The sequence below is a fragment of the Cydia strobilella genome, chromosome 18, assembly GCF_947568885.1.
Source record: "Cydia strobilella chromosome 18, ilCydStro3.1, whole genome shotgun sequence".
Taxonomy (NCBI): domain Eukaryota; kingdom Metazoa; phylum Arthropoda; class Insecta; order Lepidoptera; family Tortricidae; genus Cydia; species Cydia strobilella.
The window spans coordinates 8,534,011-8,553,568 of NC_086058.1; the positions used below are offsets into that span (position 1 = coordinate 8,534,011).

At 36.9% G+C, this 19,558-nt stretch overlaps 1 protein-coding gene across 2 annotated transcripts in view; it reads left to right on the forward strand.

Moving 5' to 3' along the window:
- Positions 1-19,558, forward strand: part of LOC134749755 (tyrosine-protein kinase Src42A) — a 98,293-nt gene that overhangs the window by 32,795 nt on the left and 45,940 nt on the right. Inside the window, exon 1 of one of the 2 annotated variants that reach the window (XM_063684782.1) lies at positions 13,220-15,099. The exons of the other annotated variant lie outside the window; for it this stretch is intronic. Coding sequence (XP_063540852.1) covers positions 13,481-15,099 — 1,619 coding nt within the window. The 5' untranslated portion in view covers positions 13,220-13,480. Of the gene's footprint in view, positions 1-13,219; positions 15,100-19,558 lie in introns of those variants that run through there. 2 annotated transcript variants of the gene reach the window in all.

Consider the following 19,558-nt stretch of genomic DNA (forward strand, 5'->3'; position numbering starts at 1 on the left):
CAGTGAAAGAACATGGGTCAAAATCATATAAAAATAATTAATGCCAATAAAAAAACATTTATCCATATTTAAATACATTTTATCGTATTTTTATAAATATTTATTTTTAGTTTTAAAGTGTGTCGACAGATGGCAGTGAATTTACTGGGGTTACAAAATTTACTATGACAGTACCGCTCTAGTTTAAATTTACTATGATTAAAGTAAGAAAATCAGCTGGATTGCCTCTTACTTTTTAATTTTTTACTTTTTCGTTCTAAAACTCCCAATAATCAAAATGGCATTACTCATTCAGCCAACATAATAAAAGTATTTAGCAATTTAATTTATATTTTATTTTATTTACATGAATATAGTGCAAAATATAACTTTAAAACCCCATTTAATACCGTAGAATATAGAATGCTGTATAAAATTCTGCCTTTGCTCATTTACGCAAGTGTAAGTTAAAAATAGTATAGGTAGATTGTATCACAACTGTCACAAGGGAGCAAAATGACATATTTACGGCGAGGGCGTACAGTTGAATCCTAAACGAAGCGAAGGATTCTATAATAGAATCCTGAGCGTAGCGAGGGATTCTAACAGAATCCTGAGCTTAGTGAGGGATTCAAGTGTTAACGCCCAAGGTGAAAACAATTTTGCTACCATGTGATACATACTGCTTTTCACATCACCTATGAGGAAATTACATACATATACTAGGTTTCAAAACATTATTATTTTAAGCAAAGATCGATACGGACAAAGTGCCAAAAATATGTATACACGACCTTAGTCATACATAGTACTTACTTCTGGCACTTTGTCCGTATCGATATTTTCAGACGTGACTGTACTGACAAATTAAAAGTACCTACAGCTCATAATTATGTACCTAACACCTAAAATGATACAATGAAAATCAAGTACATTATTTTTGTAGATTTTTCTGGTAACAAATTAGCTCTTACCCTTTTGAACCAAATCTTCGGAAGAACACTATGAAGACTCATATCACTTATATTTATTATTATAAAGAGTATTGATTTAAACTAAGTATTTACAAATTTATACACAATACAGAACCGCATAATTATGCTTTGTGAAATATTTGTACAAAACTTTTTAAATTGCATAGACAAGTATGGCTGCGTTTAAAGAGACCTAAAATGTCAAAATAAAAATTAAATTATTAAACTAATGTTTTTTTACGTTTCTTTGTAAATATTACATTAATTTACTTAATTTAAATATGCTATTAATTAATTTAAAATACACTAATTACATTTATTGTTTACAATTACAACAAAATATTATTTAAGTAAGAAAAATTGTATGCACGTAATCGATTATAAAGAAATTGTAATCGATTATATGCATACTAATTTCATATGTTAAATCATTTTACGGTTTAGACTCACTTGTCAGAATGCCGGTGAGTGTTGTGACAGTGTAGTGGACATAGTGAGTTCGTGCTGTGTGGCGCTACAAGTGTTAGGTGACCCAAACCCAAACACACCACTGTGCCCGCCTACAACGATAGCGCAAGACCTCCCCCAACCGGTTTTCTCGGCGCGCGCGCAGCGAGCGACGCGGCGCGCGGCAGCGGCAGTACGCAACACACGGTCGTCGTGAACGCTGCTCGCACTATTAGTGCTTGAAAAAGGAGACCTAGGCTCTCCGAAACATGTCGCGCGAGTGACTAAAACAAGTGAGTCTAAACCGTAAAATGATTTAATATTAGTATGTCTCACAACAGTTTAAATTCGATTAATTTCATATGTCTTTGTCAATATTTCATACTGGCAACAAAATGTCTTTGAACAGAAAAGTGCCACTTTAATCCCTCCTAGCAGGGAAGAAAAATCCAGTTTCCGAATAGGTGATGTGAAAAAAATATTTTTGGTGTATTCCTAAAATATGCGTTTTTTATAAATATTGCAATTTAATGTTTTTCGCTACTATTATGACCAGACATGCAGTCTCAGACTGAAAGTAAGTTCTAAGGAAAAAATCATGACCATACGGCTATTACTTTAATTAAGTCCCCGAAAACGGGACCCTATTACTAAGACTCCACTGTCTGTCTGTCTATCACCAGGCTGTATCTCATGAACCGTGATAGGTAGACATTTGAAATTTTCACAGATTATATATTTCTGTTGCCGCTATAACAACAAATACTAAAATGTACGGAACCCTCGGTGGACGAGTCCGACTCGCACTTGTCCGGTTTTAATTCACTAGCCGTGCCCGCGTCTCCGCCCTAGTGGTCTTGGTTGTTTCCCCTCATCATCATCATTATTTAAGAGTAAGTCTCTTGTCGGTGGAGCAATTTCCATGTTGGTTGTTTCCCCTACCTTCCCCAATTTACAAAACTAAAGTTAACTTATTCCGACGCTTTCTAGGTACAGTCGAGTTCATAAATATGTATACATTTTTTCACCTTATTGCAATGGATTAAGGTGAAGAAATGTACACATATTTATGAACTCGACTGTACATGCCGAATTTTACGAAAATTGGTTCTATATTTTGGTCGTAAAAATTTAACGGACAGAGTTACGTTTGCATTTATTTGAGGCATTTTCTATGAAAAGGGACCTTATTGTCGATGGCGCTTATGCCATTATTAACGATGCTTCGATATAAATAAAATGCCGCGCGACGCTCTGCGGCGTAAGCGCCATCGACAATAAGGTCCCTTTTCATAGAAAATGCCTCATTTTATTAGCATGATAGACTACCCTATGATTAATAATCATCATTGATGTTCCACTACTTACATACCTAAGATCTAATTGTCCTACTACTCGCATAAAAATAATCCTCAGCTACCGTAACAGATTTGTAAGTAATGCAAATAGTATTGTCTGTTTATAAATGTATTATAACAAGATCGGAGCGCCACACAGGCTACCTCGCGCCGAGCTAGGTCGTTCGTCGACCCGCAGCGACCGCAGAAACAATTGTAGGTGCACCTCCATTATCCAAACGGCTGGCTTATTCGTGACATTCCTTAGTAATCATTTTGAAATGTGGGTTAAGGCTCTTCTTTTCATGAAATCTTCTTTGCTTTAATGGCCGGTTTGCTATTGTGATGTCATGACAATCCTTATTGAAATTGAAAGGCTGGTAGACCAAAGCGTACCTAAATTGTCGCTAATATAATAAGAACGCCTTACGAAACTGTAATGTTTCCGTTCTAACCTAGGCTGGAAATTTAGTTCTTTATCGCCGAAAATAACCCTTTTTTGGGTTCCGGACCTCAAAAGGAAAAAACGGAACTCTTAACATATGATCACTTTGTTTTCCGCCTGTCCGTTTATCCATCCGATTGTCCGTCAAGACGCTTTATCGCGGGAACGCGTGGAGGCATCAAAGATAGGGAACCCTCGATGGGCGAGTCCGACTTGCAATTGTCCAGTTTTTAATGATTCAGCGTAATAGCGGGTTGCAAAAACATATTTACTTACCAATCCGTCAAATCCTATAGGAAACTGTCATATTTATTATACAACAAAGTATTATCACGTTAACGTAGGTTATCGTTTAATCGACTTGCTCGAATTAATAAGATTAGGTATTCCATATATTCTGGCATTAAATAATATACCTACCAAGGATTAATCATAAATCAATTATTTATTCATTCGCGTAGCTCTAGAGACGTTATAAGGCCAACGAAAGCCAGCGTTACATATGCTTACGGATGAATGATTTGAAATGTCCAATCACCCTGATAAATTTCATGCATTTTTCGTTTTAAAACTTATAAGGCCGATCTCAGGACATGCTCAGGCGCCGATCAGTCGCGACACAACTTTCTACGTTTGCGTCTAGAACGGTCTTAAACCGTAATCTGCGGATTGACGCGCAGAACGTTACGACACATGCGATTTAAAATCGCACCATAAACGCCTAATGTGTGGATCGTTAAAATTGCTGACCGTGAAATCGGTAACATTAGTAATCGGTTAAGTAACCATAATGCAGTTTTATCCATCGAATTTGCTACTTACATTAATGATTTTAAAGTTAGTTATATTATAATATGATGGAATTCATAATGTGTTTGCCAGTTTTGTATAACTTTACTTTCGCAAGCTAAAAATAACTAATAAACAAATGTGGTCGTTTCTAGTAGTTCTATATCTAAGATCGCTCTCATATCGACTGAACAGGTCGCATTATAATTATTCATTATTGACAGGAACTCGTCGCTAACAGGCATCAGCAACTACCTGTTATAGGATGTGTCATGTGGCCGTGAAAACTATTAAAATCCTGTCTGTATGAGCAATTTGCCCAGGTTTCACGTTTATAGTGTACCTACTCATTTATCCAAGCCTTATCACGAAAGCCTAGCTAGACGTCAACCATGACGCAAAACCTGCTTAACATTCTAATGTGTTCACTGACATATTGAACCAACCGAAGAACCTTACTTGGCTAAAAATAGATGGAGGTAACCGTAGAGTTCTAGGAAATGGGAAGCATTTTAAAATTAACAATACCTACGCAGGAAGTTTTATGCTGCTAAAGCATTGATATACTTTCAATCAAGTATAAAATGACCATGTTTTTTGTGAAGACACCACACGTAAGATTTTGTTTTGACTCTCCGACTGTATGTATAATCCCACTTAATAAAGCAATTCCAGCATTCTTCGTGCTTCAATATTTTTTATTAATGTCAAGGTAGAATACAGATTATATTTATTACTATCAGTATCTGTATAGCAGGAAAATTTACTGGTAGGTATTTATAAATATAATAAAATTATATTATATTGATAGTTTCCTCATCCTCACAGTATTGTACGTAATTTTAAGTACCCAATAAAACTCGATTATTACTCATTCTAATTAAATGATAAACCCAAATTGTACCCAACTTGTAAAACCTGTAATGTACATGTGAAATGCAATAAATAAATACAATACAATACAAATTATTGGGAAATAGATACTTCCTGATTGCTTCTATCGCAGCGTAGCTCATCTTATTTTGCTTTTTCCGAGAAGGAGGCCGAATCTGACTTTGCTTGGTAAGGGTGAATTGATAAACAAGCTATAGATTCATCATGATTTTTGCAGCAACTATTCGTCCTATTTACCATATCGGCACTACTTAGAAAACTTTGAAAAAAACTCGTATCTTGTTCTATAATCTAAAGAAAAATATAGTATCTATGTATGTGATGCATACAGAGTTACTGCCTTTCAATTTTCATAAGCAGTGTGAGATACGAGATTTTTTCAAAGTAGTGCCGATATGTGGTTGTAACGGGACTCACCCAACTTAGTCACCGTGCATAACACTTACTAAACCTTTCCTATGAGTTAAACATGCCACTATAATCAAGCATGGCATGTTCACTGTAATTCCGCACTAAGCTTGCTATTAATACGTCGTTAAAAAATCAGCGCGCGCGGCGCCGTCCCCTGGCGCCAGGGTCGTTCCTCACATCACCCACCGAGCTTTGAACGCACGAAAACCAGTATATCTAGGACTTCGATTCATATCAACTTATCGAATGTCAGGGAGTAAGGACATCAAGTAAACGCATTCCTGCTTATGTTCCTGCTGCTGCTGATCAGGGTTGGGCACCTTGGGGCAGTTTTTTCGGGCGGCAGCTAAAGGAACAGTGAAGCAGTGCAAATTATAAATACTAATTGCTTAATAGTACAGTGAAACTTGGTTAAGTGGGACCTGGATAAGTGGGAAATCTCCATAGCTAGGACTCATGGTGCGGTCCCGACACTTTAGCACACAATTACCTTTGTTAGTGAGACAAAACAAACCTCTATAACTGGGAGTGAAACTGAGAGTGTATTTTACCTCTTTAACTGACAACTGAGACTATTATTTTAAAGAATAATGAATATTTTTGCTAAGTTGTTTTCTTTGTACTTATTTTATACCTCTGTATCTGAGATGACGTCAATTTATAACCTCTTTAACTCAGTCTATTGCAAATAAATTTCCGCAGTTGTACCTAAATTATTTGTGTTCTAATTTAGTATATCTAACAAGTCCCAGTTATCCAGGTTTCACTGTATTTATAATTTCCATTTTCGTATTCAATTATACCCCGGCAACCTACGGCAGCAGCAAGCAAAGTGTAAACGCTCACTTCTGCCGATAATTCGACGGCATGGTTTGCCTCCAGCAGCAGCAGGGCAGGAGTAAAGTTAAAGTTGACTCTGCAGACGATAGCCGATGGGAATCTCATACGGTGCCTCGTCGAGTCGTCGCTAACCGCTGCCTTTCCACGAAATACTGCCACCAATACACACTTGCAACAATTAATCTCGCACATGCACACGACACTTCTGTATCTTTACAGTCGTCTGCAAAAGAAATTTCAAAAATTCTGCTTTTATCGCGCTCAAGAATATCTTGACACCGCCTCTACATTCCAACATGATTTCAAAGTTTGTAGCGTTAGATATATCTGCAGCGTACAATGCTTTAGAATGTAAATACCTTTTTCATTTCTCATGCTCTGAAAGAGGGTCATTGTTGTTCTAAAAGGTGCGCAGAAAATGATACGTGTCTGCACTAGAGCATTTTACGTTCGAAGTACGATATTTTTAATTTTTTTACGATAAGCAATTGAAATTTGAGTTTAAATGGATTTGTTATACAATTTCCATTGTGATACTTGACTCTCCATTCCATAAATAACGATACTTTTGCCTGAATTTTTAATTGAAAGTTCCCTCAATAAATACTATAAAAATGTATTATTCGTCATGTTTTTGAAAAAACACATGCATTTTACTTTCCTCGTATTCGAAATGAAAAGTAGAGTGTTTAACTCGGGTAAAAGGCATCATTTCTGCCTCGGACTATTGGCGCTCTCACTGCGTTCGAGCGCCAAGACACCTCGGCAGAAATGAGTGCCTTTCATCCCTTGGTTAACAATCTACTATTACAATGCATGTGCTCGAAAAGTGCGTTTCCTACGGAGCAATATCATGCGGAAAGTACTACTTTTCCGCACTAGTGCTTTTTGTTTTCAATTTTTTTTTTTACAGTACATATAGTCCTACTTTCTCGCACTAGTGCGGAATAGAGCACTTTTCGTGCATATGTCGAAAGTTTAAAGGGCCATATGTACTGTAAAACGTTGTTCGATACACGTGCGAATAGGTAATTCGCAACTTGTGTCGATTTAAAACACTCCTTTTAATAATTAAACTTATTTGCCATGATATGTTTTTTATTTACTCGCACAATGCATAGTAAAACATTGTGATACACGTGCGTAAAGATGATTTCTGACTCGTATTCCTTTACACTCGCTCGCTTTGCTCGCTTGTGAATAAAATTCCACTCGTCGGAAATCATACACTTTCCGCACTTGTTGCATAAATAGCTATTATCGGTGATTTTTTGAGCGTGTGAAAATGTCTACAGTTTTATAAAACGTCATCTTTAAATGTTTTACGGTGAAGGCTACATCGTGAGTAAATCATAAATGTAGCGCGCCCTAATTATAGTTAGGGAAGTAAGTGCAGAAATGTTTGGAGCAGTATGCAATCGTGTAGGTCAGCTTAGTATGAGCCAAGGAACAATGGTGTCAAGCAACATCCCCTGACACAAAAGTGCATGCTCACTGCACTTACTTCCCTCATTAATTATAGATAAAAGTTTCCATTTTCTCACTGCTGCAGTGGGAACATGTAAGTGCAGTGCCTCTGCACGACGTTGATGCATATCCTGTATAGTTGACTTTTAGAAAATTCCTTAAGTCCACCTTTTGCTTCTTGATATGTGCAGTAAAGTTCTGTATTAATAATTAAACTTGCATACATGATACAATACATCCGTTCCCATACTCTCGTGTACAAAAATACGACTGGGCCCAGTGGAAAATATCGGCTGAGATTATTGATCAATTAAATTAATCACTGCTTTTGTTATTAATATATGATTTATTTAATCCGCCGGTATTTTGCGTAATTCGTAATTACTAGAATATTACTTAATTGTTTCTAGTGAAGAATGAATTTTGAAATATATTTAATTCAGCTCTGTATTTCGTGTCTAAGACATTTTCTAAGATATTATATCGACATTATTATGTAATATATATACTAGCGACCCGCCTCGGCTTCGCACGGGTTACAATAAAAAAATAAAAAAAATAAAATAACAAAATCGCGCAAATTCAAATTGCACAGTTAAAAATGCAAGTAAAACATTGTCATTATTAATCACCCTCGTCCAGACAAATGGGCGAAAGTTAAACATGCAGCATAACCAGTTCTGTTTAATCAAATTTGAACAATAAGAATGAAAAATCGACTGCATTTTAAAAGCTTTATCATTATTACCTACGTAGTGGAGTCGGATAACGTTTAAAAAAGTCATTAGTAACAAATTGACAGAATGACCGAATAGCATTTTATATCTTATATCATAAGACTCATTTTATATTTTTTTAATCCTTCAGTCACATATGGAATACTGTTCTCATCTGTGGGCCACCACAGTACCAGCTTCTCCCTCACCCTCCCTATCCAACGGAGAGTGACTAGAATCGGCTTGACTCCTTGGCGCTGCGTAGAGATGTAGCCTCGCTCTGCATTTTCTATGGCATGTGTAACGGGGAGTGCTCCAAGGAATTGTTCGGAATAATCCCTGCCGCTTATTTCCGCCATTGGTCTATGCGACAACATTTCCATCTTCAACACTTAGATGGTTGGCAGTCCTCAATTGTGCGTTTCTCCAGAAACTTCCTGCCTCTCACAGCTGAACTTTGGCATGAACTGTCGCCTGCGGTTTTTCCGGACCGATCAACCTTCAAACCTTGAAGAAAAGAGCGTACTCCTATTTTAAAGGCCGGCAACGCACTTATAACCCCTTTGGTGTAGCGGGTATCAGGCACCATCAGGCGATTCGTCTGCTCGTTTGCCTTCTATATTATAAAAAAGCCAAGTATATTTATTACGTTTTGTGAACGATTCATATAATTAGTGGAGAAACATATTCGTTGTTCGTAACAGACTCAAAAAATATGTATGGAGTGTCAAGCAATTATTATTACTTAGGCAGACATTTTTGCAACTGACTTTGATGCACGCACAACAGTGACATTGTAGCTGTAAAACTTGTACATAATATAAGTATATATGTTTTAAGGAATATATACAATTCTACAATTTCTGTTTTGGGTCTAGTGTGACTAGTGTCCCACCCAAACCAAAGACAACACGACTTTTTTGATGAATTTGCTCACCGTAAAATAACCCTTCTTTCTGTAATAATTTATAAGTACATATAACCTAGCATATGTATAGGTATAATTTACTACGAAATTTACATAAGTCTTCGTTTCCGATTTATTTGCTGAAGTAATTTTTCCTTTACCTACTCGTCTTTAAAAAAACCCACTGGCCGAAAGTAATTCTTCGAATTGAGGCGAGAGTTATATGCCAGTTAGCGGAGGTCATTCATTCGCGTCATCATATGCAGCATTCAACGTGAACTTGAAAGTTCCAAATCACATATTTAATCAAGAGATGATTTTCAAATCTCTGACGTGTCTAAAATGATGTTATACAACTTGACTGAATTATTTGTATTGGTAAATATCGTATTTATTAGTTATTAACATAATAACAATTTAGTAGATTTTATGTAGCGTTCAAGAAGTCCCTGTGTTGATGGCTATTTCTAGATTTAGTTATTGTACCTATGCTCTAAGGACGTCCCTATTGTCCCTAACCCAAAGCTGCTTGAAGTTCCGAGAAACATAATATTGTCCGTTTCACAAGAAAGAAAGCGGAAATTGAAGAGCACGAATACAAAGAATGCAACAAAATAATTGAAGAATGTACGTCGAGCCAAGGTTGACCGACACATAAAGAGTAATTAACGCTTGATGAGTCTGTGCTACATACGGGTGCCGCATCGCAACCCGCGCCGGCGCCGAGCCTAACTGTCCGATGGCATTTGCGCATATCGATGATTTAGACAAGCTACATGCATAGATCTAACCTTTTAGAAACTATTGTTTACAGGGAATGGATAAATAAAGAAAACGAATAGCACAATCGGATTAGGACTAACTTCGAAATCTCTAGAACAGTCTTGAAATTTGGTATGTATATAAATTAAAGGTCCCCACATTTGGGGACCTCGAGGAATCGCAGCCATCTTGGAAAATGTTTACCATCCTGGAGAATTTCGCGTTTTATTCTAAATCTACGTTCTCTATAAACATATGGTGTAAAACAACATTAAAGCTTATTAAATTCTACACAAAAAAGTCCTTGATATCTTTGCGGAAAAAATACAGCTTGTTATAGAAAATACTTGCTGAATCCAGATTTAGCGCTTATACCCTTTCAGGGGATATTCTCCTAATAGGAAACTTGGAGGAATATGAATTCCACTTTTCTCTATACATTTCTGCACGTCCTACCCCAATAACAACATTTTACTTGACTGCGACTTAACCAAATAGGAGGGTTTATGGGTTTAAGTACTGATGATACAGTACCTTAGAATACTGGACGGATTTTTTTAAATGACGTATCGGTAGATTCCTCTTTCCCTTCACAACCTTTTTACACTTCTTTTATTAAAGAAAAATCAATACAGCCGCCTTGAGAGGACGCCGAATATTAAATCATATTTTTTTCTTCTAGCGCCTAACCTATTTAACGGATTTCAGTAAAATAGACATCAGTAGATCCATAATTGCTACACGAGTTCTATGCAATACAAGTTTACTAAAATTAACGGAGAAAAAATGTTAAGGGCTAAATAATGTGATTGCAAGAACAGATTTTAGGTCTTAAATGGGGTTTGACAACAGTGACAGTAATCAAATTTGGCACCTACAATTTCTGGGATCTTTGTTTGCGTGACTTAAAATTGGGAAGTAATTAAATGATCAGCCATTTTTCAAACTGATCTGCAAAAAAATAGCCATTAAATCATTTGGGCAGCATACAAATATGTTGCCGGCAATAAATAAAAATCGAGCTGCAACTCTTGTTCAGCAAATAATTCACAAACGGTCAACATTATAACCAATATCGATCCGCTTGATAAATAGTTGAGCTGCAAAATTATTATTTGATCAGCAAGATTTAAAAATTGGTTGGCAGTTTAATTGAGACGTATGCATATTAAACAAATGGTAATCTGATATAATAAGATGGGTTGCGTTTGATTTGAAAAATCGGCAGGGTTGCAGGCGGAGCGGAATCGTGCGCGTGCATTTCATTCGATGATTATTAGCAGTCACATTGCGGTGTTCTAACGTATTTGTTTAACGTATTTATTTATCCGTTTTGGCACTTTAAGAGTATTATAGGTGTAAAATGAAAGATATTAGCTACTAGAAAAGTGGGTTAGGTTAGGTTAGAACTGCGACCTTCCCAGAAAACAACTGCTACTAGAAAAGTGGGTTAGGTTACGTTAGAACTGCGACATTCACAGAAATAAACTGCTACTAGAAAAGTGGGTTAGGTTAGGTTAGAACTGCGACCTTTACAGAAACCAACTTCTACTAGAAAAGTGGGTTAGGTTAGGTTAGAACTAATTTTTGCGTATCAGTTAAATTGTAATCCAAAATGAAATAATCCGCTTACCCACTGACTGCTTAACAAAATTTGATTAATGGTGGATCGCTTACTGCCGATCAAATAATTAATTTGCCAACCAAATCAATTTAGAGCAGCTCATTATGACATTAATAGTGGCGAACTGATTTTGAAATACTTGCTAACCTTAAGTTGCTGATCAAATACACATTTAGGCTGACCAAATATATATTTTTATTCATCAAAATATAAATATTTTGCAGATCGATTAAATAAGAAACGCTTTGTAAAGTAGCGATCCTAAATAAATTTAAATCATAAATCACATTTTAAAGGCCGTATCGTTAATTATGGGTACGACTTTTTTTTATGACTACACAATGAGTCATTGTCAATGACAGATTTCGAAAATTTGACATTGTAAAAGAAGACTCACGTACTATACCCTGAAAGTGCATGGCAAGCTTAGTGTAAGTACGTCGTGAAAAGTCGCACGCTAGTTTACGTATGCTTAACAATCGCATTGTACTAGTGTGTGTTGCAAAATAAACAAAAATACTTTAACGTGATACTAGGCCTTTTAGTGCCGGAATCTTAAAATATAATAAAAAGTTTTGCTTGAATTGTGTCTTTAGCTTTGATTTTATGAAAAGTCATTATAATTCTTGCAGACAATATCGGGACTCTTAATAAAGTAGCTCTTAAAAAATTGTAACAATCTTGGTCAAAAAATACTAATAAGTAGTATGAAAACAACAGGAACGCAAATCGGCTTTGTTTCATAGAAAATAGTTGACATTTAATTTAATTATGTTATAATCCTTGTATGTTAATCATACTTGATTATTACGTTAAGATTTCGAGCAACTCCAATTCGTACACAACACACAATTGGAGTTGCTCGAAATATCTCCAGATAGAAAATGTAAGAAATTATCTTCCTGACCAATTAAAAGATAAAAAGTATAATTAGTTTTACCTAGACGTACGTAGCAAATGTAGATTCTAAAATAAATACAATAGAAATGCTTATTGAACATGAGCGCTCAAAGTTTCCGATGCACCAAGTGCTTGACAACCTGTTGATGGACCGCCCCGGCACGAATAGGGTCAGCACAATGCAACCTAACTGTATCCGACAGGATGAACTAAGAATGCCTAGGATGAGATAAATCAGGCATTCAATCTTCTACTCGTACCAGCTGCCTGAAGCTATAGAATTACTCATCAAAAGAAACAAAAACGGATTATCACGTACATAGTTTAAATTGCACATAATGACTATAAATAAAAGACGAAGAGTATCGGACAGTTTACTAATTTTGTTGCGGAATCATTACATCATCCATCAGTATATTTTACATAGAATATAAATATAAATTCCTCCATAATGAGCAAAAATTTGCAATACAATAATCTACTGAAACCGGAATATATGCATTATAAATTAAATCATTCGGAAAGCTATTATTTTAATCGCCCGTCGATAGAGCTTTTTCTAAATATTTGCACGCGATGTCCATATCTACCGAATATAGACCAGTTACATAATTCATCTTGGGAGAAGTGCATTAGATGAGAAGTTAAGATGTTGATGTATCCGAAGAGCAGGCATAGCGTGGCTGGCGGGGTAAGCCGCGGGGGCTGCGGTGCGCGTGCGACTCTCACCGCTTATCTCTCGCGACCTCCGCCGGACGCGCACGCTCGCCGCGCGCCTTACCGCCTCGAAATCGAACCCGCGCCGCGATCGCGTTATGCCGCCCTACGAACATACTTACATGTTTGATTACTTGTATTTGTTTTGTTTTCGGAGTCTAGGACGCGGACCGGAAATGCGCTAGTTATCAAAACTTTATAAAGTGTATTTTTTCCAAGAACAGTAAATATTTATGCAAATTTATAAACCTAAATTTAAACTACTGGCACGATGGTGTCAGAAGGGCCATTGCCCGTGGTGTGGTGTGTACGGGATAATCAACTTGTGCCTCACCAAGTATCGGGTGTGAAATTACAAGGAGCCGTTACGGGCGCTCATATTGCTGCTGTTACAGACTTTTTGCGTATGGTGGCCGGGACTCCTATCATTTTACCCCATACAGCGGTACCGGAAGATGTAGATAATAATATTAACCAAGAAAAAGAAGATACTACGCGCAGAAGGAAAATGTCTATGCAAGTGGAAGTACCTTGCGTGTTTCTTTCTGAAAGTGCCTTACAAAAGGCAAAGAGTCGCAGTAATTCTTTAGAAGAAAAGGTAATACCTTCCGATAAGAAAGTCACACCTACTACAACAAAAAGATATCTGGAACTCGATATGAAGTCTTCATTTTTTAGTTCATCTTGTAATATGCTAGAATTTAAGGACATAGATAGTAATCAAGATGGTGAGAAAGAATGTTTTAAATCATCTTATCATCTGCGGGAATCTAAGAATGATAATCAACCCCAAAGAATAACGAGAATAATTGACTTAGACGACTTTAATACGACTACAATAGAAACCGAACCTGAAAAAGAAACACAAAGAATTACAAGAATTATTGAATTTAAGAATGATACATTAAGTTCTCCGGTGTGTACTGATATGGACAATGAAAGTTTACAAAGAATAACTAGAATTATCAGGTTGGATGAGGACCATTCTTTCTCCGCAATAACAAATCAGGGCGATATTGACAAAGAAGGCTCTCAGAGGGTAACTAGAATTATTGAATTAGAAAAAGATAGCACTTTTCCAAGTATGGCTAGAATTATAGAGATGGAAAATGAAATTTCTAATGAAAGAAGAATTTCCTTAACTAATGAACGTGAAACTGGCGGTGGACCTATTGAAGATTGCTGTGAAGAAGTAGTAGTGAGGTCTAGGCCGTCCTTAACTAGAGGTACTCCTAGGTTTAGTGTTGACTCTTCCTGCTCCGAAAACTCTTACGTCAACATCGAATGTGTTAAGAGTTTGCCGGATGTTAAACGAGAAGATAGTGTTAGTGCAGATCTATCGCCAGTTTGCAAACCAGTCCGGTCGAGATTCCCGAGAAAGAAAACCTCCGTATGTTCAATTGGCTCTTCAGACTGCGACGATGAGGTAGCCGTGATATTTAAATCAAAACCGAAGTCTAGTCAGTGGGTGAGTTTAGACTGGATTCCTCCGACGCCCAAAGAAGAGCCAGTGATATCGCACGACTGTGATAAAAACGACTTCATATCGAAATGGATAGCTGAACAAAATTCGCACGAACCTGGTATTATTACTGATGAAAGGAGAAAAAGTCTTCCACCAAAATCAAATGAAATCTATCTCCAAAACATGAGGAGGTTCAGTGATGGATTACAGATGTGTAAAGAAGACGCAGCCAGTGATTCACCCGCTACCGTTAAGTCTAAATGGCACGATATTGTCAAGCGCCATCTCCAGGTGCTCAAAAGTGATAAGGGGTTCAGAAGACAACGCGGCAGCTGGATGCGAACCGCGAGGCGGTTGTCGTCTACACCTGTTAATCACAAGGAATCAATTCCAGCCGACACATACATGAAGCTTAATGCTATGTCGTAAGTTTTTTTTTAACAAAGCATATTTAAATGGGATTGTTTTTAGGATAAAAGAATTTAACCCTTTGACAGCCATGCCTGTTATATATAACGTAAACAATATGGGAATAAATGAAGGTATATATTATAATGTAACCGTACGCGTCTGTGGTCGTCTTTGGCGGTCAAAAGGTTAACCATATTATCAAATTCATACAGAAATTTGGCATATACGACATGTCGATAAGTTAGGTTTGCTTATATTGTCGATTATCGAGCCCCAGGGCATTAAATAAATTAAACAACTATGGGACAAATTTTCACTAACTACTCACTAATCATCGTTCATTGCATAAAAAAGCCATGATATTGACATACGAAGTTATTTAGAGTCATCAATACATGCGAGCCTATGCAACAGGCTTATTCATCTACCTACTTAGCAACGTCAACCTGTTCAGCTTGGGGAACTGGTTACCACCTGACGATCCGTGGCAATCCACGAGTTTGTGCTAATCATTTTCCAATAACTAACGCCGACGGTCGCTGTAACTTTATAGGTTTATGCATGCACATTATTCATATTTCTTTCGATATCTTAGGTTCCGTGGGAAGCGGCCGGCCGTTTCCATCGTACCGTTACTGTTATCACAACGATCAACTCTTACGAATTGATTACGATAGATTTGAATAATTCTTTTGCGGTCATCCTAAAAGATAGCACGTGTATCGGGCACGAATGATACGTGAATCGTTTGGTTGAGTTAACTGATAAGACAACGATTGAGCCATGTTACGAGAGCAAGCCCGAGGCACGCGCTTCCGCGAGGCCGTCAGATTAGAATGCAGGGAGCTTGCGCCCAAGGCTGCAGCCCCGCGGTCGGTCGCTGCACCGCGCCGGCCGTCTTCCTCTTGTGCTGCGATCGCAGGAAGTGAGCCACGAAGGTGACGCCCAAACTGCCGGCTGATCGGAAGCGTTTGTGATTTGAATTTTTGTGGCTTCTTTTGTTCGTGATCTGTTCGACACTTCCTGCGTCGTTAGTCTGCATAATTATTACCTCGATGGATATTTCGGTATTTTTTTTATTCTATATGAGAAACAAAGGGTGCTTTTTGTGAAACATCGAAGATTCTCTTGAGGTAAGCTACGATTTTAGAAATTTGATTATAACCTTCGAATATATCTGCAACTAGGTCAACAATCAACACCGATTTGCTAACTTTAACATTTTGGACCGAAGTTCCTTAACGGACGGTTTGCGGATGGGGGCTAGGCAAAAAAAAGTGTAAGATTTTGCAGTCACAAGCCATATTAGTGCGATTGATGCAATGTCAAATATTGGCGTCACAAGCCATACTAATGTGATATATGCAAATGTCGAATATTGGCGTCACAAGCCATACTCTAGTGCGATATATGCAAGTGTCAAATTTTGCCGTCACATGCTATACTACTGCAAAATATGTAATGAGACTAATAAGAACAGAACACAACACACCACAACACAAGACAAGACAACAAAAGACAAGAGCATGAGCATGAACACGTCACCTGGTCCAGCCTTTCTTAACTTCGTTCCAACCAAGTGTTCCACGACACACCACTTTTTTTGTTTGCGTTACCGATTTCAGCACACAACAGATGTCACTTATAATCTTATTATAAGATTCTTATATAATACTATTCAATACCTACTGGTCATATATGAGTCAGCCAGAGATAGAAAATTTATACATAAGCCGTTTTAACCGGTTACAGAGTGCTAAGATATAAACGAAGGGCCGTTGAATAGAATGTTTAGATATCGTATCACGAAACCGGAAAAGTAAGAACTCTGTGATTGTATATCGTATGATGGGCGTCGTAAGTATGCCAAATTCCTGTGCTAAGTAAAACTAACTTGCTCCCAATTTGTGACGAAATTATCCAACTACGAATGGCCTAATACTGCTCGTCTCTAATTTTACGACTTTTATATTGTACTAAATTACGCAGTGTAAAACGTAATTTTGACTATAAAGCTGTTAAAAATCAAAATATTATTTGATTTTAATGTTCTTAATTAATACAGTGTTTAACTAGAGAGCGCCGGAAATAGGGCTAGTGAAGCAATTTGAGCGGATGCTCTACCGTCGGTTTCACTGATCACCCATCAGCCTTGGGGATTGCCCTACTTACAAACTATGATTTTTCGCATTCACGTTCTTAACAAGGTAAAAACGTCTTCTGTGTGACACTTACGAATCTAACGATTGTCTGCAAAACAATTGAAAAGTAAAAAGCCAATGTATACAGTAGCGGCAAAAAATCTATCATTTTCATTTTCTTGCGGGCATTCATTCGAAAATCCGTGAAATTAGACTTTATATCATGTAAACAATGATTGTATCTTAATCACGATCATATATATACATACTTACGTCCCGCTTCACGTGGCAATTAACATAGGCAGCCACGTTAGTACGATGCGGATTGGGGACTTCGCACACACCACTTAATGTATGTTATAAATATTGAATTTCTTATTTAAAAACACTCAAAAGCGAATCTTATCAATAATAAAAGCTAGCTGGATCGCTTTTTTACCCTCGTTAGCCTCTGGTTTAAAAATTAAATGGAATCATTACTTTACACTTCTTTGCTATGTTAATTATAATGTATCTAAATTTGTTTTAATTATGCACAATAAAGAATATATTATTATTATTACAACTTAATACCGAACTAGGCTACCGCGAAAACTCGGGCAAACTAATTATTTTAAAAATGTACCCTAGTTTGATCGAATTGTACGCCCCTATACTGTAAATTTCATCGAAATCGCTAGAGCCGTTTTTGAGAAATTACCAAAATAAATATGCAAATGTACCTGAAAGAATATGGAAGATTATTTTCCGCTACTGTAGCTAATGAGCCCACCAAATACATTGAGAATTTTGCGTATAAGGCCACCGTTCTGAAAACACAAGTGTTTTCCCAATGTTCATCAACACGGCTATTGTTCTTAATGCAAAAACAAGCGCGGTCACATCAATTATTTGCTTGTTTCATGGTTTCCTGCTCTTTTTACAAAACTTCTCAAAATGGCTCGCCTGATTGACACATTTTTATACTTGTCAGTAATTTTTAGACGCTTATAAAATTAATCTTTAAAGCAGAAACGTCTTCGAACGATGCTATTAAATTTGGTGAATTTCCAATATGACTTGGAACTCCGATGGCCGTTTAAGAAGTGTAACGCTCTGTCGCTAGGGTCCCCTAGACCCATATAGTGGGAAGATTTGCTATGGATGAGGTCTTGGTGGCTCAGTTGGCAGAGCGCTGGAGTATCGATCCAGAGGCCGTGAGTTCAAGTCTCACCCTTGGCAGTAATTTTTCCACTTTTAAAAAGCTTATAAAATTGTCGTGGAATATATGGAACAAAAATAACATGCTTCTGTGTTTACGTTATATTTCTGAAAAATCCTGTATCGAAATTGAGTTATTCAATTCCTACTGTGGCAAACATGACTAAAAACGCGAAACACTAAGTGACTATTGAAAGGTTTCGTGGCGTTGCTATCTAGGATAAGAATAATTTGATCAAGATCGCCGTCTGTTATCAGCCAATCGCGTGTTCTGCGTGTGCAGTAATTGGATATCAACAAATAACATTGGAACCAATCATGAATTTCTCTTGACGTAGAAATAAATCATAACAACTTCTGGTGTTACGCGAACGTTACCTTATTATTTTAATTTGTGTACAAATATTAGCGTCGAGTGTGATAAAACGGGAAGTGATGGATGTGTAAATCATGTTTTTTATTTATAAAATAACGATTAATTTAAATGTAATTACAGTTTATTTACAAAATAAACTGTAAGTTCCGTGAAGTATGCCGGGCCGCATTGGCCGCTTCGCGCCTGTTGCAGATCTTGCTCGACTCGACCTTCGAAAACGAAAAAAAAAATGGAATGAAAAGTACGTGATATCGAAGTTTGGTACCTTTAGCACCATAATGTGTCGCGCCAAAAGTAAATATTTCAATTAAATGCAGTTCTACTTATAATCATCAATATAACAACATGTATGAGTTACAATAATATATTAAACAGAACAGCACGATAATCCTTCAATACTTATTTTTCAAATAGTAGGTAGTGATTATCGTTTTAATTTTTCTAGTATTAATCCTGCACCTAACCATCTCTTTTTAGCCCAGTGGTTGACTGGTAGAGAATGCCTTATGGCATTAAGTTCGCCATTTGTACTTATAATTTTATGTGCAATACAGTTTTAATAAATAAATAAACATGGTTAAGTTTATCTTGAAAGTTAGGTGTTGGAATGTTGATAGAACATGAAAACTATCACAAGCTACCTAATAGCATCAATTACTTATACTTTACTTTCACTGGGCGAACGCGATGATTTAAGTTCCGTTTCGCGACCCCTTAGCTCCTCTGAGGCATTTTTTATTTTTATTTTTAAAACAA